Genomic DNA, 23149 nt, shown 5'->3' with positions numbered 1-23149 from the left:
CCAAGAGCAGAGCAAAAGCTCAATAGATAAGCAAACTAAGGGAAAAAAAAACATTAATTAAAAATTGAGCAAAAGACAAAGAAAAAACCAAATCATAGAAAGTTTCTTTCATACCTGGGAAGATCAAAAATATAAATTCATAAAAGGACAAGATGATACAATGGCAAAAAAGGAAACATGTGAAGCCTCAAATGAAAATGAGAATGGATGGCAGACTTCAAAAGAACTCTTTGAACTTGAAACAAAAAGCTAAAAAAAAATCAATTAATAAAAGAAATGAAGAAAATATTCAACAACTTAGGGGGAAATTCACTAAAGAAAACTTCTTAAAATCTAGAATTGGCCAAAAGGAAATTGAGGCAAAAAAAGGAAAGAGAAAAAAGAAAACAACTCCCAAAAGACTAGAATGGGCCAAATAGAAGAAGAAACACAAGCTCAAGGAAAAAAAACCTCCCTAAAAATTACAATTAAACAAAAGGAAGGTAACAATATGTAAAGTTGAAAAGATCTTGTACCTCTTTTAAACTACATTACCCAAACTCCCTTTCACCATAGCCATAATTCCTTAAGTCTTTTCCTATTGGTGGTTGGTTTTCACAGGCTATATTGTAATGGGTGTTTTAAGATGGTCACAGGGGCTTTTGGACCGGAGGCAGCTTGGTAGAGGGTAAGTTGGGACTCTCCCTGCGCTTTGAATAAATCCTTATAAATATCATACTTTGAAGGCATTGAATATTAATTTTAAAACAGTTTGGTAAGCCAGACAGGAGTTCAGAATCTAGCCTCAGATTCCCTGTGGAAATAGTTCCCGGTGGGCCCTACCCTATGTTATGAGTAAGATTAGATTAGCTAGTTATTAGGTATTGATTATATATTGATTAGGAAGTACCTAGCAGGAAGGAGCTGGAGCTGGGAATTCCAGGTTGGAACGAAGGAGAAGGAAGTCTATGTGTGTTCTGTGTGTGGACTCCATGAGTGGTAGGCAAAAACTGTTGCCAGCCTGGGAGACCTCAGAGCAAAGGACACCTTGCATCCTGTTTTCCCCTGGGATCCTGTGTGGTGTGGCATTTAAGGAAAGAACAAGAGAAGAGGACAGTGCTTCAAGCAAACCCCTTACTGCTTGGTTCCTGAGACAACTGTAGCTCCTGGCATCCAGACATCATCAGTGGATTGCAGTGAGAAATCCCAAAGCCACAAAAGCCCTAGCTGTACTCAAGCCTGGCAGGTTCCAGGTTTGAGGCAGAAACCCAGAGACTCCAGTATAGCTCCTTGGGCCCTGTTAGTTAGATAGCTTAAATTAGTGTAGTTGAATAAGTCCTTCCCTGTCCCTTTGGGTTTTGTTATTAGGTGTTAAGATTTTAGAGTAGTCATTCCTATCCCTCATTTTAGTTGTTTCTAATTAAAACCCAATTTCACCTTGTTACCTTGTCGGTTAATTCAAGACCTCTGGCCAGAGTAACAGTTGGCTGTTATTTTTCAGTTGGGAGTGGTGTAGCTGTACAAGACTTCAGTGTCCAGTTTTAGTCTCTCTTACATCCCAGAGAGTGTTCCCACAAACCCCATAGTTGATTTTTAATATCCCTAGTGACCCAATTACTTATATTTTCCTACACCTACCTTCCCTGGTGGTGGAGTTTTCTGCTATTTTTTTCTCCCACCTCTTCCCCAATCCGTGCATTTTCCCTCCCAGGATTCCTTCACACGCCTTCCCCACCCTCTCCACCCTTGCCCTCAGCCCGCTGCTGCCTCCCAGTGCCTTTCACTTGCTTCTATAGTATAAAACTAAAAATTATATATACATATATATATGTATATATATGTATATACACAATTATAAACTATATATTATAAACATATTATAATATATAATACAAATGAATATAATTTTTTCAAACAAAAACCATATTTAATAAAAAACAACAAAAAAATATAAAATACCCTTTAGCTTGCCCCTACCCCCAAATATAAAATACTCTTTAGCTTGCCCCTACCCTTTTTGATCACAATGCTCAGCAGTATAAATGGTATTCTACAAGAAATCCTTATGGTTTTTCCCAATCAGGAACTTATCAGATTACTTCTTTGTTTCTATGTGGCTTATAGTTTTCTTTTTTCTCTGGACTGTAAAGTTACAACAAAGGAGAATGCAAGCCGACATACAAGTTCAATTGAACCAGATCGTACATCACTTACAAGCTCAAACGACAAAGGAGGATTCTCCAGAACACAGGCCTGAGTTTTGCAAACCTGTTCCCCTGAAATAGGAATATCAGGCCCCTCTACTATATCTCAGATGCAGAAACTCCTCTCTCACACTCTGAATCAATTTGCTCATGCTCTGCTACTCCTGGCTAACATTACCTACCTAAGGTCACCTTCCCAGAAACCACAACCACTGAATGATTCCTATGCAGGCCTTTTCCCCTTAAAGGAAGTGTCCACAATAGGACTTGATGGGGATGTGGTCACATTGAAACAACACAAGCCTTTCATAAGCCAGGACATAAAGGATTTAAAAGAAAACAACCCCTCCTACGAAGAAAAGCCCTCGACAGTAATAAGAATAAATGAATGATATTTTCTTTGACTATATAAAGATGTAGAAAAATTGCTCTGGGCTTTCCTAACAAAACGTGAGAGGACTAAAATTATCTTTCATGTTAACAAAGCCTGAGGACTCAATGCAGTACACTGGCCATGTGAAGATCCTAATTGGCAGTATAATGACCCCAAAGACTATTCAGACTTACATCTTGCTAGGGCTGCCATTCTCAAAGCAATGAGAGCATGCACTGAGAGACCACAGGCATGAACCAAATGTAAATGTATTACACAATCTGATGATGAGACTCACTCCCAATTCTTGGACAGGCTCATTGAACTGGGAAATAGATACATGGAACTTGACCTTTCTGTTGAAAAAGATGTAAGGCAAATAAAGGAACAACTTGTCAATAACTCTCGTAAAGAGATCCAAGATAACTTTAAAACGAATTGTCCTGTGTGGCCTGAAATGGACCTTGATGAATTAAGGAGAACTGCTGTGTATATCTTTAACAACCATAAAGAGAAACAGGAAGAGAGTAATAGTTTATTAGACATATTTCAAAAGAAACTAGACTCTTTAAATAATAAAGTTAGAAAACAACTAAAAGAGTTTGCTACTCAACCAATGGCAATAGCTCCTCTCCAAGAATCTAACTCTCAGCCCCTTATATGCAACTTCTGTGGGAAAAGGGGTCACATAATGATGAACTGTAAGATTTGGAATCAAGCAACTAGAAATAATAACTTCAGAAATCACAACTTTAGATTATAGAAATTATAGAAATAATTATAATTATAGTAATAACAACAATCACAGAAATAATAATGATTATAGAAATAATAACAATTATGGAAATAATGATTTCAGGAATCACAACTTTAGGACTAGTAACAGATGTAGGTATATGGATCAGGCAATTTATAACTCATACCAAACAACTCCAGAGCAGTATATCTTGAGTGGAGCTCAGCCCCGAACCACCCTACTGCCCCTCAAGGAAGAGCTCAAGGACCTGCCCAAAGATTATAAAGATGTACAGGACGGGGGGGGGGGGGGGGGTGTTGCTGAGGCACAGGAATCAAAGGATACAACCTTTGATTTTCCAGACCCTGTTGCCTTACTAACCATTGTCCCCATCCATTGCCCCCCCCAATACCGACGAGCCCTATGTAACATTAAAAGTTGGTAACACCTATTATGACTGTCTTTTAGGCACTGGAGGTTCTAGATCTATATTGAAGAGTATACCAGACCCATATTGCAATTCCATAGGATCAATAAGTGTAGTGGGGGTATCAGGGAAACCCCAAATGGTTCCAAAGCTCTCCCCTAAAACAGTGTCTGTAGGACCCCTAAATGTGGAGCACTCCTTCCTATTGATGCCTGGCTCCCCTATACATTTGCTGGGGAGAGATCTTTTATGCAAGCTTAGAGCCACAATAAATTGCTCTCGAGATGGCTCTATGTCACTGGAATTGCCTGAGGAATCCTTAACTTTGCTCCCTGTGCTTCTTTCAGAATGTCTTGAGATAAAGGAGTCTCCCACTTTTGAAATCCCAACAGATATACCTGAGTCTCTCTGGGTCACATCACCTTCTGATGTTGGCCTACTTAAATTGGCTGTCCCTGTCCAAATTAAAACAAAATCTAGCCCACCTCCTTCCATTTCTCAGTATCCTCTCTCAAAGCAGGCAATAGAGGGCATTACCCCAGTGATAAATTCACTAATTGACCAAGGCATCATAATTCCCTGTAAATCTGAATACAATATGCCAATCCTGCCTCTTAAAAAGCCAAAATTGGGGCCCGATGGCAAGCAGCTCTATTGATTTGTCCAGGATTTGAGGGCTGTGAACAATCACGTTATAAAGAAACACCCTGTGGTTTCCAATATAAATACTATCATTTCTCCTATTCCTAGCACAGCTGCATACTTTACAGTAATAGACTTGAACTCAGCCTTCTTTTCCATACCTATACATGAAGACTCCAGGCATATCTTTGCTTTCACTAGGAAATGTTCCCAATGGACATGGGCACATTTTCCCCAAGGGTATGTCAAAAGCCCCAGGCTTTTTGCAGAGATTTTGAGCCAAGACACAGATAATATTACATTTAAAAACTGCAAGTTAATTAAATATGTAGATGATTTACTCTTGGCCTTACCAGATGCCACAACATGCCAAGAAGATAATAAACATCTTCTTCTACAATTACATAAGAGGTCACAAGATCTAAAAAGGAAAGGTTCAGTGGTGTCACACAAAAGTGCAATAGTTAGGCTTAATTTTAAATGCTGGGTCCCCTTTAATTTCTCCAAAACATATTGAAAGTATCCAAAACTTAAGTGATCCTACCACTAAAAAACAAATGAGGATGATACTTGGAGCAACAGGATTTTGTTGGCATTGGATCCCTTGCTATGGGGAAATCAGTAAGCCCTTTATAGCACTCACAAAAACCATGGTTCCTGAACCACTTAAATTGGAAAAGGAACACCAAACAGTTCTTTCAAATTTAAAACATGCTATCCTGTCTGCCCCTAGGTGTCCCAAATTATGACAAACCATTTACTTTATATGTCCATGAGAGAAAAGGGGTAGCTTCAGGTATTCTAACTCAATATTTGGGACCTGATCAACGCCAAGTAGCCTATCATTCAGCCCAGCTGGACCTAGTAGCTGCAGGAGCACCACCATGCCTTAAAGGAGTAGCTGCCATGGCTTTATTAGTGACGAAATCTACTGATTTGGTACTAGGATGCCCTCTGACCATAATGTGCCCGCACGAGGTAGAGGCATTGTTATTAAGACATAGAACTAAGGCATTTACCAATCAAAGGATTATGAGATATGAGATAACCCTATTGAATAATGAATATATCATATTAAAACGCTGTGGAGCTCTTAATCCTGCAACCTTGCTCCCTGACTTGCCAATTTCTGGAGAACCTTTACATGATTGTACATCTTTTGTGTCCACTGTTGATAAACTTCGTAATAATTTACTGGACACCCCTTTGGACAATCGTTAATTTAATATTATTTACAGATGGTTCTTGTTATATGAGAGATGGTGTGCTCTATACTGGAGCTGCAATAGTTACAGAATTGGATATTCTATGGTCAGCTTCTTTACCCTCACATGTAAGTGCACTAGGTGCAGAACTCACAGCTGTAAAACAGGCCTGTGTCATTACACAGAATAAATGGGTCACAATTTACATAGACTCCTGTTACGCATTTGGCATATGTCATGCTGTTAGCATGTTATGGCTTCAAAGGGGATTCTTAACATCATTTGGAAAATGTATTGCCAATGCAAACCTTATCACTGAACTTCTTTCTACCATCCTGTTCCCTGAAGCCATAGCTGTTGTTCACTGCTCTGCACACACAGGTAGCACTGACCCTGTCTCCAGGGGAAATGATCAAGCAGACACTGCAGCCAAACTAGCAGCTTTAGAAGGGCACGAGTTAATTATGCCACTAATGATTACTGATAATTTGGATCTATCCCTTTCCTATAATGACAATTAAGTGGGAAAATGGAAGCAGAGATTTAAAGCAAAACAGATAAATGGAGTATGGGTGCCATCTGAAGGCAAGCCCATGCTCCTGAGGGCTTTCTATAACCAAATTTCACATTCCATCCATAAACATGGCGATTTTGGCACCCAAGGCATTGTAGACTCTGTTAAGAGTATACATAGCACCTGGAATAACTATAATTGCCTCCAAAATATGTACAGCTTGTCCTTCCTGCCAGGCCTTTAATCAGCACACTTTTCAAGAAAAAGCTTTTGTGGACGTCCTCTAGTTTACACACCATTTGACCATTTGCAAATTGATTTTATCTCTATACCAAAAGCTGGACACTATAAATTTTGTCTGATCATAGTTGATCAACTGACCAGGTGGCCTGAAGCATTTCCTACTGCTCATGCCACAGCAGCTTTTCTTGCCAAAGTCCTTTTGAAAAAGAGTATTCCTCGTTTTGGCCTGCCGGCACATATTGATTCTGATAAAGGAACTCACTTTACTGACTCAGTCTTATAACAAATTTATTCATGTTTGGAGATAACTCCTAAATTTCATATCATCCCCAGAGCTCCGGCCAAGTTGAAAGGATGAATAAAGAATTTAAAACTATGATTGGCAAATTATGCATTGAGAGTCATTTAAAATGACCTAAAATTCTACCTCTGGCCTTTTTTAATCTCAGAAGCAGACCCAGGGGTGATTTACACATCTCACCATTTGAGATACTATTTGAACATCCACCTATTCAGGCACAACCATTTAACCCTACCTATACTTCATTGTTAGGAGGGGATACAACCACTGCCACTTATATCAGACAATTACAAACAAAATTGCAAGAACTCCAAGACTCTGGAACTGCTGTTCAAGCAGACCCCTTAGACTTCTCGCTTCATGATTTGAACCCAGGTGATAGTGTGTACAAAAAGAATTTCAAACGTACTGGTTCAACTGAAACTGATTATGATGGACAATTCCAGGTCCTATTAACTACACCAACAGCCATTAAAATTGGGGAAAGGGACTCATGGATTCATTGCAGTCATGTGAAACGAGTACCCTCTATTGATAATGAATAATTTTCTGTACTAATTACAACTGCCTGTACCTATTATATTTGATTATTGATTGCATTTGACTATTGTGACAAGAATGCTCTATTACTGGATTTTGTACTATTTTGTTGCACTTTATTTGATTGATCCTTATACTTGAATGATTCATATACTACCTCAAAACAGAATTATCTGTATTAGTGACCTATATATTAGTGACCTGATGTGCCCTTCAAAACATTTTGTGCCTTTTGTCAATTCCTTTTGTACTTTCTTTAATGTATTACTGCTTTGTAAGCCTCATTTGAGCCCACATCACTTTGTCTACCTCATTTGCACTCACACTGTGGATCATGACAAGTTAAGGAAGGAATAAAACTTATTTTTAAAAATTAACCTCTATTCTTTACCTCTGTGAATGCGTAAACTACATTTTTTTTATTTTTTTATTTTTCTTCCTACATGTGCAATATAGTATTTGACTTTTTTTTCTTTTCTCTCATTTTTTACATTGGAATCATGTCACCAGCATAAGTAGACTTTTGACTGTTTTGATTTTTGCAATAAAAATGAGCTAAGACGCCCATTTGCCTAGCATATAAATTTATACCCAAAAAGCTTTGGACTACAGAAACCTGCCACTAGTTATTTAATTATTATGAGACTTTTGCTCAATGACTATGTCTAATCCAAAGAGAATTGAACCACAAAGTAGCACAGAGTTTTGACCTGCAAAGTGCCAAATGAGCACATGAAATGAAAAACACCAAACTAATCCTACAGGGATTGATGACATTCTACGCAAAGACTTGATCCTGTGTGAGACTCGAGGTTGTGACACTTAGCATATGTTAAGAAGTAGGACTTCCTTGTACCACATTCAATATCAAGTACTTGACATCGATTGTTCTGGCTCCATTAACTCTGAAAGTGAAGAAAAGGATTGTACCGGAAAATGCTATTTCCCATTTGTCTCGAGATCTAGTCTCCTTTTCTCTATTTCTTTCATGATGTGACAACTTACTGTAGTCCAGGCTGCTAAATTGGGTTAGTAAGTTATTGTTGTTGCAAAGCTTATGGAACATGGATTGCTACAGGAACCTGCCTTGATTTGTGAATTTTTTTTTCTTTTTCCTAGAATTTTTTTCTTTCACATTTTTTTAATATCCTATATTTCCCTCAGAGGTTATTTTTTTTCTTTTTTGTTTTTCTTTGGACTCTGATGTTTTGAAAATTGATTCATATACCTCATGTCTTGACCATGTATTCCCGTGTAATTCTCATGTGTATTCCTGTATTTTCCTCAGGGGGGAATGTAAAATTATTCTCCTCTGGGGGGACTGTTATTGCTGTGAAACTGGACTTGAATTGACCCTAATTTAGAACAGAAGACTACCTCCCAGAATACAGAAGGCTCCATGAAGATGCCTGCAGAGACCACACACTGCACCATTAGATCCAGAGTGAATTTCAAGACATGGCAAATTTGAACTTGCGGGGGTTGAATGTATTAATTTTGAATGGACGCTTTTATGCCAGAGAGGGGACTGCCCCCTAAATGGCTTTTTGTCAATGCACCAAACATTGGTTTTATTCTTTCTCCCTTTTATCTCTGAATTATTGTAAACATTAATTTGATTATGTTTTCATGATCCATTGGGGAGACTGGGCTCCCAAAGGATCACAGGGGGGAATGTAACGTTGAAAAGACCTTGTACCCCTTTAAACTACATTATCCAAACTCCCTTTAACAATACTCATAATCCTTAAGCCTTTTCATATTGGTGGTCGGTGTTCGTGGGGGGAAGGGGGGTGCACTGGGGGCTGTATTGTAATGGGTGTTTTGAGGTGGACACGGGGGCTTTTGGACCGGAGGCAGCTTGGTGGAGGGTGAGAGTTGGAACTCTTTCCCTGTGCTTTTAATAAATCCTTATAAATATCCTACTTTGGAGGCACTGAATATTAATTTTAAAACTAACAAATACCATAAAAGATCAGGAAAGAAGACAAAATCAAAAGAAAGGGGAAAAAAAGACATACCTCACTAGAAAAAAAACAACTGAATTGGAAATAGATCCAGAAGATACAATCTAAGTACCATGGAATACCAAAAAGCTATGATCAAAAAATAAAAGTCTAAACATCACATTACAAGGAATCATCAAGGGAAACTGCTCTGATATACTTGAACAAGAGAGGAAAATAGAAATTTTTAGAATCCACCAACCACCTTTGGAAAAAGACCCTACAATAAAACATCCCAGGACTATTATAGCAAAATTTTAAAAATTCCCAGGTCAAGGAAAACACAAGTGAATTCTACCAAACTTTCGAAGAACGATGAACTCCAATACTATTCAGAAAATTTCTTTCAAATCCCTTTTGTGGCACAAATATACTACTGATACCTAAACCAGGAAGAGATAAAATAGAGACAAAGACCAATATCCCTAATGAATATTGATGCAAAAATTTTTAATAAAATATTAGTAAGGAGATTATAATGTTATATCACAAAGACCATAAACCATGATCAGGTGGGTTTTATCTAAGGATAACAAGAATGGTCATTATCTTAATAGATGCAGAAAAAGCCTCTGACAAAATATAACTATTACTTATAAAAATATTAGAAAATATTGGAATAAAATGCACTTTCCTTAAAGAGATAAACAGATTTTGTCTAAAAATGTAAGTAAGCATTATTTGTAATGGTAATAACTAGAGCCCTTCCCAATAAGATCAAGAGTGAAGCATGGATAGCCATTATCACCACTACTATTTAATATGTACAAGAAATGCTACCTATAGCAATTAAGGGTAGAAAAGAAAACTGAAGGAACAGTAATGAAGAAGTAATGAAGAAACAAAACCATCACACTTACAAGATGATATAATAGCATACCTAGAAAATCACAGAAAATCAACCAAAAAAAAAAAAAAACAGAAACAATTTAACAATGTTAACAAAGTTGCCGGATGCAACGTATACCCACTTAAATCATCAGCATTTCTATTTACTATCAACAATACAACAGAAAGAGATAGAAAAGGAAATTCCATTTAAAACAACTGTAGACAATAAAAAGCCCCTAAGGATATACTTACCACAACAAACCTATCAACTATATGAACAAGTAAATTGTATCAAACATTTAAAAGAACAATTAATCCCAATGCTACATAAACTATTAGAGAAAATAGAGAAGGAATCTTATCAAATTCTTTTTATAAAATAAATATGGTTCTTAAGCCTAACAACAAAAACTGAGAAAGACACGTATAGGCCAATTTTACTAAAGAATATAGAGGCAAAAATTTCAAATAAGATACTAGCAAGGAGACTATAACAATATATCACAAGGACCATTCACTATGACCAGGTAGGATTTATACCAGGAATGCAAGGCTGTTTTAATATTAAGAAAACTATCAGCATAATTGAAATCACATAAATCACATGATTATCTCAATAGATGCAGAAAAAGTCTTCAACAAAATACAACACCCATTCCAATTAAAAACACTAGAAAGCATAGGAATAAATGGGTCAGTCCTTAATAAAATAAGTAGTATCTACCTAAAACCATCAGCAAGTGTCACCTACAATTGGGACAAGTTAGGAGCCTTCCCAATAAGATCAGGAATTAAACAAAGATGCCCATTTTCACCACAATTATTTAATATTGTACTAGAATGCTAGATTTAGTAATAAGGGAAGATAAAGAAATGGAAGGAGTTAAAAGTACTTAATGAGGAAACTAAATTATCACTCTTTGCAGATGATATGATGGTCTACTTAAAGAATCCTAGAGAATCAACTAAAAATTAGTTGAAAAAATTAGTAACTTTAGTAAAGTTGCAGAATACCAAATAAATCCACATAAATCATCAGCATTTCTATATATTATCAACAAAGTCCAGCAGCAAGAGTAAGAGAAATCCCATTTAAAAATCACTCTAAACATTATAAAATCCCTGGGACTCAACAAGGAGAAAACGGCAATTATATGAACACAATTTGAAAACATTTTTCACATAAAGTCAGATCTAAACAATTAAAAAATATCTATTGCTAATGGGTAGTAAAAGAGGTGGGTTTTACTGATTAAAAAGGTGATGTAGTCACATCTGTAGGTGTTGAATCCTGACAGGCTCAGAGAGCAAGATGGCTACCCTCTGTCCTGGAAATTGTATAAAAGCTATCTGACTTTCTTGAATTTTGTAAAAACAAGTTTAATATATAATAGATAATCAGGATCAGGTAAGGATGGAGGGCTAGGGGGGTTCCTTTTACTAATAAAAACTATACTTAACCCAGAACTCACTGACCCACAAGAGTATCTTCAGTCTCCAACAAAGTTGGAGCTACTCTGCCTCTCTATTTAGATTCCCAAAAATCCTCCCTGAATCTAGCTACTTAACTCTATAGCCCTCCACACAGTTTTGGTTGATGAATAGAGCAAGTTGCTAGATCAAGGAACCCAATGGCCTGGGTTACTCCAGACACAGGCTAAGCCTGTGAAGGCAGTGTATCAGGTCACTTCACTCAAGCTGAGGTTTTCTTCCAATGTAGATCAGACAGTTGTTACTTAGAACAGGAAATGCTGGCAGGAGTCTCTCAAACAGGCCAGAAGACAAAACCAATAAATAGGATACTCTACACCAGGATCAGGAGACCAAAAGTCCAGGAGCTCTGTACCCAAGTACTGCTCCCAAGGTTCTCCCCCTCAGGGCTGTTTCAGAGTTCCTAGTCCAACTGCCAACTTCAACATCCAGCCTTCTCTCTTCCTAGACTCTCTGACACCTTTCATTCCATGCAAAATCTTATATTTATATCTTCTTGCATTTTCCCTTTTCTCAGTAGGCCAAGGTAATGTAATAAAAATGACAATTCTACCTACATTAACTTATTTATTCCGTGTCATACCAATCAAAAAAACCAAATGATACATAGAACTTGATTTCAAACTATACCATAAAGTGCTATTCATCAAGAAAATGGATAAGAAATAGAGTAGTGGATCGATCAGGTTAGGTAGTTGACACATACCATAGTAACCTAGAGTCTGATAAATCTAAAGATGCAAGTTATAGGGGGAATAATTCACTATTTGAGAAAAACTACTGGAAAAACTGTAAAACAGTGAGGCAGGAACTAGGCAAAGACCAATATCTCACACCATCCACCTAGGTAAAGTCAAAATAGATGCTCAATCTAGAAAATAAAGGGTGATACCAGAAACGAATAAGGGAAGCATGAAAAAGTTTACCTATAAAGACTTATGAAAAAGGAGTGGGTTTATGTCCAAACGAGACATAGAGAACATAGCAAAAAAAATGAAGTGGATCATTTTGATTGCATTAAATTTAAAAAGGGTTTGTACAAATAAAACCAATGCAAGTAGGATTAGATGGAAAACAACAAATTGGGGAAATTTTTCATTAATAAGTGTTTCTGACAAAGGACTCATTTCTCAAATTTATAGAGAAGTGAATCAAATTTATAGTAATGCAAAGTATTCCCCGACTGATAAATGGTCACAGGATATCAACAAGTAGTTCTCAGAGAAAGAAACTTAAACTATAGTAAGAAAAAATGTTCCAAATCACTATGGATTAGAGAAATACAAATTAAAACAAGTCTGAGATACTACCTCATACCTATCAGATTGGATAATATGCTCAAAAAGGGAAACTATAAATCTTGGAGGGGACATGGGAAAATTAGTGTGCTAATATATCACTGGTGGAACTGTGAATTGATACAACCATTCTGGAGAGCAATAAAGAACCACAGCCAAAAAGCTATAAAACTATGCAGACCCTTTGATCCAGATATGGATCCCAAAATGCTTAGAGAAAGGAGGAAAGGGCTATAACAATTATAGAAATATACAGAAATTATATTTTTAGCATTTCTCTGCTATAAAATTTACCTAGGTTATTTGATAGATGAAATTCTTCTAGCCATAGGAGAAATATAGCTAAATAATAGTTAGTAAACCTTTAATTAGGGCAAGCCCTGCCATTAAATTACTGTGTGACTTAAATCAAATCACTTAATTTTTCTGTCCCTTCCTTAATTTTCACACCTATAAAATGTTATTGAGAGGGTAACTTCTAAATTCCCTCTCTGTCCCTAGACTTATGTTTTAACAAACAATGTTATTTTAATGAGTACATATCAGTATTCAAAAGACCTAATTAAAATCACATACTTTCAAAAGTAACAAAGTTCCACGTAAACTTCTTAAAATATAGGAATGTGACTTCAAATTTCAAAAGCTTCCTTAATTAAGGTTTCTTTTTTTGAGGATTTTACACTTACACAATCTACCATATACTTTCAATGCTGAAAATCCATGGTAAGGCAGATAGACAGCAAGTGAATGAAGACAGAAATCTTATGAAAACAAATGAGACATCACTGTTTTCACACATGAGGCATGGCTGTACTAATATTGGTTTCTCAGCTTCTTCTATGACAATGTTAGAGTACTTTGTGAGTTGCTTTGATAATTAAATTAAATCTACACTGCCCATCTTTAGATTTAATCACCAAAGGTGAAAACATCTCCACTTTGGGTGGTCTGTAACCAATATGTGCTAGAGTAAAAAATCAGAAATTACTGACTGCCTCCTGGGCAGTCCTAAGAAAAGCATCTGTTGTGGTTGGACATGTAAACTAAGAGGAGGCCACAGGAAGTGACGCAAAAGAGGCCCCTTTAGAAAGAGACCTCAGTCAGCTGGGCTCACTCTTCTGGTTTGTGAATGGGAGCTGAAGGAGCTCTTCTGGTTCCTGACAGGACTTCCATATGGTGAATGTTAAGACTGAATCTAGCTGAAAAGGAACTTCCCTTTCAAAGAGACTCTGTGACTGAAGCTTTTGCTTCATTCACCTCTGGGCCTCTGAGTTACCGGTCTTGGAACTGAGGCTGGATTTCTCTCAGCTGAGGGTTAATTAGATCTACCTGGATTAACTAAGGCAGGGGTTGGCAACCTTTTTGGCCATGAGAGCCATAAACGTCACATTTTTTAAAATGTAATTTCGTGACAGTTGTACAGTGATCACAGTGTGCGCTCCTGTAACAGCACCTGAAAAAAAAATTGACTTTATGGCTCCTGCAGAAAAAGCCATATCTGGCCCTCAAAAGAGCCAGATATGACTCGAGACCATACATTGCCGATCCCTGAACTAGGGGATCAGAGGAAATTACCTGTTGTGTTAGATTCTTATTTACTTATTTCTTCTTCCTCTTCTCATTTGTAAATAAATCTCCATAAAAGTCATTTTAATTTGAGGTTACTCTTTAATTGGGGATTGATCCCCTGGTGACCTAATCTTTTAATATATTCAACCCAAAACTTCCTTTTCCCCCTTACATTGGTGAGTCAAATAATTCTTGAAATCTGTTGGCTGTGATAAGCATGACATTTCTTCAACAAGTAAAACTTTAGAATTTAAAGTTTACTACTTGTTTAAACTCAAGATTAATAACATTAATTTTTTAAAAATAAAATTAATAACTATATGTAAAAGAAGTTTTAAAATTTAAGTGCTACATTTCTCATTTATACTTTTAAATAGTTTAAGAAGAAAAATACCTCTTTTGATTTTTCCTCCTTGGTGAATCTCCCAAACTTTTCTATCATTTCAGCCACAAATACAACATCCATTTTGTCAGAGAAATTTGCTGCCTCCACAGTGTAAGCCAAAAGCTGCCTCGCTGTAGCCACAGCATTGGTAAGATTGAGGGGCATCTAAATAAAAAAGGAAATAATATATTTAACTATTCAACAATGACAAGAAAAACACTACTATAGCATTAAAATAAAGTTTAGTTCTTGCCTTTCAGTTCCAAAAATGGCATGACAAGAAAACGCTATATAATTTACTTACTATGATCAATAACTTTATGCTTGTAGGATAAATAAGGTTAATATGCTGAGCCTTTGGAAAATAAGAAACTATTGTTTGTTTTAAAAATCTGTTTTGCTGATGCATTTTGCCTTGACATCAGTCATTTCTCAAGCCCCTCTAAATCACCTTTGGGACAAAGAAAAAGTAAAAATATCTTATGTAGCAAATCAATCTGACATACACAATATTTTGTCCTAGTAGTTCTGCCTATTTTAGTAGCTATGAAAGGAGGTATATTATATTTGTTCATATATAAACTTTAATTGTTTTTAATTACTCAGAATTTAACTCCCTCTTACTTTTTCATTTACATCTGTGTAGTCACTGTATATACTGTCCTATTCTGCTAATTTTCTTCAGAATCAGTTCACACAAATCTTCCCAGTTTTTCCAATTTCCTCAAGTGGTTTATTTTTTATTTAATAATACTATTCCAATATTAATATAAATATGATAGGTTTTTTTTCAGACATTCCCCAACTAATGATCACTCACTTTTTTTTTCAAAAATTTTATAACCACCAAGACTACTGTAAGAATCTTAATATGTTCTAGAAATTTAGTTTCTTTCTTTGACCTGATTAGGGTTATTTTATGCATAATAGGATCATTGAGTCAAATAGTATAAAGCATCTTATTCACTTTTCAAGAACATATCCAAACTGAAATCTAGAAAGTTTAGGTATTTTATAACCCAACCAAAAGTATGTATCATCAGCATGTCTGTTTTCCAAAATTCTTTCCAGAATCAACTATTTCCATCTCTTGCTATTGTTGCTAAGTAAAAAGTACAAAATGAAACTTTAGTTATTTTAACTTGTATATTATAAACTATAGGTGATTTAGAGTATATTTTTCTTATTGATTGCAATTTTTCTTTTGAAAATTCCTTATTGGTACAAATGGTTCTTTATGTTATGTAAACCATAAAACTATGTGAAAATATAAATAATCCCAGAAACCAAAGACTTTTTAAGAATACAAGAACTATGAAGCAAGGCAATATAAGTACCTAATGAGTGATACAAACCAAGTGCTACAGGGTTTTAGAAAAAAAGAAACCCTTTTAGGAGGGAATATGAATTTCTGGCAGGGTTAATTAACCAAGATAAGGATACTCCCTCTAGCAAACAATGGTTCCCTCAGACACAGAAGGTGTCACTGATGAATATTCAAGAATAAGATTAGTATATCTTTAGGTAAAAAAAAATACTGACTATGTTACTAGTGTTTGGCTGGGCAAGTTCAGGGACAACAAGGTCATTTCTCAGTCAAGAAGAAACATAAGCCAGGAATGGCCAATTCCATTGTTTGGGGCAATATGGCAATCAAGAATAGAGTCAGGAACTTTTTATAAGAACAGAAAGACAATGTGATGAAAACTGTTGGCAGAAATCAAAACATGGAACAACTGGCAGACATGAAAGGTTATGCTGGTAAATCTTTAACAACCAATAAATGAGGTACACTTTTAAGTTTTAAAAGAAATATTAACATTTTTTCCATCATCTCAAATCTAAACAAGAAACATAACAATAAATCAAGTATTGATTTGTAGCTTGCAGATTTCTGAGGTATAAATGCTGAGAAAAAAAAAATTTAACAATTGGCTCTTCCATATGGCTCCAGTATACTCCAGTAGATATGAGTAGTTAACAGACTATAGTTGAGACTAGAGAAGTTAAGGGAGGATGGTATGGTAAAGATTGTGCAGAAGTCAATGTTAAAAGCTACTTTTGTTTTTTTTGTTTTTTGTTTTCTGATATATGCTTTACAGATGAAGGTTTCTTGGCAAGAGCAGCCTCCCCTCTTGGACTTACTGAAATTCCAATTCCAGGCTTACAGGGATCCTGGATTTACTGAAGCAGAAGTTTTACCTCATTTGTATTAGGAATCCTGTCTCAGTTGGATATGAGCTCTTTCATGGAAGGGGAATCATCTAAGCTCCAGACATCATAATTTAACAATTTGTAAGCTAGAGACAAACTTTCTCTGATGGAATGTTTCTTAGGGCCCTATAGCAAGGTTTCATAGTGTGTGTGACAAGAGCTGGTCCCTGAAAACAGACAGGATGGGGTTTTCTGAGTTCAGGTATACAAAAGGCAGCATAAAAAAAAAAAGAGATAGTTTGAATAATGATATATAAATAAAAAAATGGAAGATATATAGGGAAGAGGGTAGAATAATAAATGAATTATTTTTATTAGGATTGAAGAATCTTTTAAGAAATAAAAAGCTAGACAGGTAAAGTGGGGATCTGAATATTCAACTAAGGAATTTTAACTTCATCTTGTAGGTAATCATTGACTATTTTTGAACTAGAGAGACACATAACCAAAGAGGTACTATAGGAATATTAATCTGGAGATGTCTTGAAGTCTGTGTTTTGTGAGAACACAAAGATTTAGAGGGTACTGCAAAAATCCACAAGAAAAATAGTAAGAGTCTAAACAAGGATTATGGCAGTGAGAAAATTAAAGTAACAAGACTCATCAAATGACTGAACATGAAGAAGAGATGAAAGAGGAGACCAAGTCAACTCCAAGATTTCCTGTCTGAGTGGATAAAAGTGCTAGTTTAAAAAAAAAATAAGAAAGTCTACATTAGAAGTTGGTTTGAAAGGAAGAATTCTTACAAAATTAAAAAGAACTGGCTGTTTATAACTAAACCAATGTCTATTGTCTTTTAGACAGTGCAGATAAAGAGCAAGTACATTAATTCTGTAGTTCCTGAAGATATTCTGTTTCAAAAGTTGTTGCACCAAATTTCACTCCATTAAAACTAATTGTTTTGAAAAAAGCTAACATTCAAGGACATACAGTAAAACAACCAAACCCACTGAATAACTTTTTGAAGAGCAAAAGACCTTCTCCTTCCTAGTCTAAATAAAATGATTTGCCCTATGCTTTATTTATGAATGTTTGAGAGTAGGGTTTCATAGGTATTACAGAAGCTTGAAATATTTTCAAAATAGGTCCATAGCAAGGAGACCTATACATAAATCAAATTATATTGATCTTTAAAAATGTTGAATCTACTGAGATATAATTGCATTTAAACATTTGGGAATTTTATAGTAAGAAAATATTTAACTTCAGAGAGGGAAAAATATTCTAGATTGAGAATTTTCAGATAGCATGAAAAAAATTGTTTCTTTTTAAAGAAAATTTTACATCCACTCTAAGGTATTGGATCAACATTAGGATTTTACCCATTAGAGAGAGCAATTTGTATATGAACAGCAGCACTCCACTGAACTGAACTGATGGAACCTCATTCAGAAATGTAATTGAGGCCCAGACAGGCAGTAGGGAAAAAAACTTTTTCTCATCAAAAAATTCATTATTATTAATATCATCTATAAATAGGATTTTCCTAAGTATCTGCCATGTGCCAAACCTCCTTTCAGAAGCTGTGGAAACAACAAAAACCAGGGGAAATGGTCTCTGAAGCTGACTGGGAACCACAGGCCATGTATGTACCTGTGTTCTGGGGGCAGGGATAATTTTGAGGAGGTGGCATTGGCAGCTGGGTGTGGAAAGTCAGGCATAAGGTGACAACTGAGCTGACCTTTGTAGGAAAGTAAGAATTATAGGAGCAGAGGTGAAAAAGGAAAGTACTTCAGGAAGGATGCTGAAGTTTATCACATATCATATATGGAGATCAATGAGAAGAAAAGTCGAGTTGTAAGAAATACATGTGGTCAGATCATAAGTACCATAAACACATTTGTAGAAATTCTTATTTACTTGGATTGGATGAAAATCCTCTATAAGCTTTAATGTAAAATACACCAGTTACCTGATTAAACATATACAGAACTCGGGTAACATCATTTGCATACTGGCATCGGGAATAGTTATCTTTTGCCCAAAAGCCCCCTCTCTCACAACTGCGGGAAGCTTTTCTCTCATCCTGTGGGTTTCCGGGATATATACCACTGCCGGGAGTGTTACGAGGACACAGCAGGTAGGCAGTAAAGCCTGCCAATGTTCTAGGCCACCTAGAGAGTGGAAGGCAAAAGATTAAAAGAAATTTACATGACAAGGGTAGAAATGAAGAAAATCAAGCACTATGACAACAAATAAAAATCATTTTAGAACTCAGTACAAGAAAAATGAAAAAAAACACAATAAAATCACTTTGGCTACCTTTGTACTCAAGCTGTGTTATACTCATTTTAATATTTTTAAATAGAATGAATTCTAATACAGGTCCAAAAGAATAAATGGCGGCAGGGAAGGAAAAGAGGAGGAAAGTCCGAGTCTCTCTCCCCTTGGCTGGAAGGATACTGGCACTCACAAGCTCATTGGCCCTGATGGGCTTTGACTTGCTGTCTGTAACCCGAGCCATTTTGCCCCAACTCCACAAACCTCTGCCAAAAGCTCCCTCCTAGCAGACACTCATCACACTGGTGCTGGTCTTAGGGCAGACATCCAAAAGGCCAAGCCCACTACAACTCAGAACTCCTGAACTCAAGCAATCCATGAGCCTGAGCCTCGACTAGAGGCATCACCACCACCCCCAGGGTCAACAAAATTTCTAAAAGGTCTCCTGACAAAACAAAAAAAAAAAAGATAATCATCTAGAAAAAAATAATCTTTTATTAGTCTAAAAGCTTTGAAATCAATTAAATTAGGCAGAATATATAATTATCATGACAAATAGCACTGATTTAGGTGACTAGATGAAGCCCTAGGTTCAAACTTGTAATCTGTGTGGAGCAACTGTAGGCAAGTCACTAACTGCTTTCAAAATTGTCCCTGTGTCATATCCATCTTTATATCTTCAATTCTTAGTCCGAAATCTTGCACATAATAGCAATCAAGTAGATATTTCATGACTTGTGACAACATAAATACAACTTCTAATTTTAGGAAGGCAAAATGCAAATATTCTATTAGCTGAGTGAGGAAGAAAAAGCAGGTAAATCTATGTAAACTCTGGTTGCTAGAAAAGGGAAAAATATTTAGCAAATAATGCCAGTGATAAGCAAAAGAATTTAGGAACTATTTTTAACGCATTCAAGCCTTTAACACAGCTTTCCAAGTCACAAAGGGCATACAACAAGGGCAAACCCATGACGAGTTGGTTTTCAATATCACCTCAGAACCAGGCACATTTCTGTATGGAAATGAACTCAGTTACATCTCCTGAACTAGAGACATGCTGGATCCTTTCCATGCTATTACTAAGTAAGTGCTGCTAAATATTAGATCATCTATGAATGTCATGTTTTGTTCAAAGCTTCAGTCGGAACTATCCAAATGACCTGATTCAGGTCTGGACCAGAACAATTTGAATGGATTAAAATGAAAAATAATAAAAGTAGTCATTTCTTGAAGACAGATATGACCCAAAATCAACAAGTAGACACACACATTAAAATTAGTGCAGTTGCATGGTTCTGATGACACAGATGGGAGAAAGCATGCAGTAGTGGTTGGGATAAGGATTCAGTTTGGAAATGGATATAATGCTATCTAAAATAGAAATGGCTTTTGGTAACAAAGTAAAGTGAAAGGCTGGGAAAAAATCCAATCCCAATTCAAAAAAGTCAGCAACGAAACTGATACAGAAGAGAAAATGAACAAACAATTCAGAAAAAGCTACAAGGCAATGAATAAATATATTCTATATAGGCTGAAGTGCCTCAAAAATCCATGATGAAAGCAATATCAACAGGATGATGCCAACCAAAAAAATAAAGATAAAGAAAAAAGAAACAAAGTAAAAAATGAACAAAATAGTTCCCACAAGAAATAATAAAATTTGGAAATAACGATAGATAGAACACCAGAAATTAAAGAGTCATCAAGAAGAATTTTAAGCTTAAGCCAGAAAGTAGACAATTTAGATAGTAAAACAGAAAATCTCTCCAAAACAACAGCTACCCTTGAAAGAGAAACACAAATTTACAAATGAAACATATAGAACACAGAACATTTGCCAAAACAGACTCAAAATACAGTAACACTGGAAGAATCCTACTTATGGTAAATAATTTGAAGACAGAATATGGAATTATACATCTACCAGGAAAACTTTATAAAATAAAATGGTTGAATATCTTTGAGAACTTCCAAGAATCCTTGGAAATGGAGGGTAAATTATACATCAAAATAATTACTAAGATATCAGGGAGAAAACAACAAGTTTAACTCATCAAAAAAAAAGTCAAACCTGAGAACCTTAAACTCAAACAAAAAACCAAAAGAAAGTCTTTCACCTACAAAGGAAAACCAAATTCAACTTGTTCAAGATTACTTCTCATTTAAGAGGAATCGAAGGCAAAGAAACTAATAAATTCCAGGCTTACACTGATAACTACATAATTAAAGCATGGGCAAATGGGAAAGGAAACCACTATTCTGGATCATATTTTAACTAACAAGGAGAAGCTGGCTGCTAAAATAAGATGGGGCTCAGAGGGTAGGAGTAGCTACCATTCCATGGAAGAATTCATAACAGAATTGAGAAAAGAAAAATAAGCCTAATGTGGCTCAAATTCTAGGATAAAGAAATTCAAAGAATGCCTAAGATGGATACAATGTCTAAAATCCTACATCAAAATTCAACCCACAGAGAATGGGAAACATAAATCACATTCTGAAGCTCCAAAATGAATCAATTCTAATGAGAAAGGCAAAAGAGAAGTGGTCTAAAGAGATCAGTTTGAAAGAACTGGGAATTTATTAATCAACTTAGATATGAAAAAGACCAGGACTGAGGATAGAAGAAAAGGGAACTAATGAAGAATGACCCCAAAAATCAGGGAATGTTCTTACAAGAATAGTGTCAAAACAATAAAGCTCAGAATGAGTGAAGAGAAGAGACTGGGTGGAAAAGCTATAAAAAACAAAAAAGGATTTAAAAATAATTATACTGAGTCTGAAAAGAGCAAGGTCTAAAAAAGATAAAGGGTTACTAAATCTATTTGAAAGGGCAATGATAACTAAAGATAAAGACAAAGAAGGAAAATTCAAGTCTTATTTTGTCTATTCTCTTGCCAAGGGAAACAGTCTATGAATTAGAAATGAAAGATCAAAGATGACTAATAATCAGTTGAAACCCAAGAAAATTAAGGAGAAAATAAATATAATCTATCCTATTCAACAAAAATACCACCTATATATATGGCATTGTGCTTGCAACTGGGGATAAAATAATAAATATGAAAAGTCACTGCCCACAAGGAACTTATTGTTTACTGGAAAGAAAATAGTATGTACACCAATGAATAGCTAGGAAATATATACAAAACACTTTCATGAGAGAGAAAACACCAACAAATGGTGGACAGGAGTCAAGGAAGAGGAAAAGAAAGGAGTAGGATCAGGCAAGGCCTATAATAAAGGTAGCAACTGAAGATGGTACAGTACCATATGGACATATAGCTTATCGAGTCGTCTTTTTTTTTTAAGCAAATAACACCTTTTATTGTTAACAATACTTGCTAGAATTAAATATTTGCTACCTTTTTAAAATCTATAATACCTAAGCTAACAAAATAATAGGTATGATTTTTTACAAATATCCCCTCCAACATCTGTCATTTTGTCCTATTATCATTTTACTAAATTTGATAGGTGTGACATCTCAGTTGTTTTGATTTGCATTTCTCTAATTAATAATGATTTACAGCAATTCATTTAATGTTATATACACACATATTTCTGTGTGTGTGTGTATAACCTTCTGAATTCCCCATCCTAAACTGTCTATATCTTTTGACTCTTTATCAAGTGGGAAATGGCTCACATTCTTATATATTTAAAAATTTCTCTACATATTTCAGATATTAAGCTTCTACAAGAAACTATCTATGAATTTTTTTCACAACTTATTGTTTTCCATCTAATCCTGACATTACCTTCATATGTACAAAATCTTTTCAATTTAATGTATTCAAAATTATCCATTTTATACTTCACATTGTTTTCTATCACTTGTTTGTTCATAAATTTTTCTCCCGTCCATAAATCTAATAGCCATTATATGTTCCCTGTTCTTCTAAATTACTTATACTATCTTCTTTTATACTTAGTTCACATATTCATTTTTACCTTTCTTGGTAAAT

General features: G+C 35.5%; 1 protein-coding gene across 1 annotated transcript in view; it reads right to left on the bottom strand.

The window, feature by feature from the left end:
• The window catches only part of ADGRA3 (adhesion G protein-coupled receptor A3), a 175040-nt gene that overhangs the window by 56084 nt on the left and 95807 nt on the right, over nucleotides 1-23149 (bottom strand). Inside the window, exons 9-10 of the mRNA XM_044681394.1 lie at nucleotides 18871-19072; nucleotides 14754-14909 (exon numbers count right to left, since the gene is read on the bottom strand). Coding sequence (XP_044537329.1) covers nucleotides 14754-14909; nucleotides 18871-19072 — 358 coding nt within the window. The remainder of the gene's footprint in view (nucleotides 1-14753; nucleotides 14910-18870; nucleotides 19073-23149) is intronic.

Source organism: Gracilinanus agilis, chromosome 6 (assembly GCF_016433145.1).
Source record: "Gracilinanus agilis isolate LMUSP501 chromosome 6, AgileGrace, whole genome shotgun sequence".
Taxonomy (NCBI): domain Eukaryota; kingdom Metazoa; phylum Chordata; class Mammalia; order Didelphimorphia; family Didelphidae; genus Gracilinanus; species Gracilinanus agilis.
This window is presented reverse-complemented; position numbering and strand designations above follow the sequence as displayed.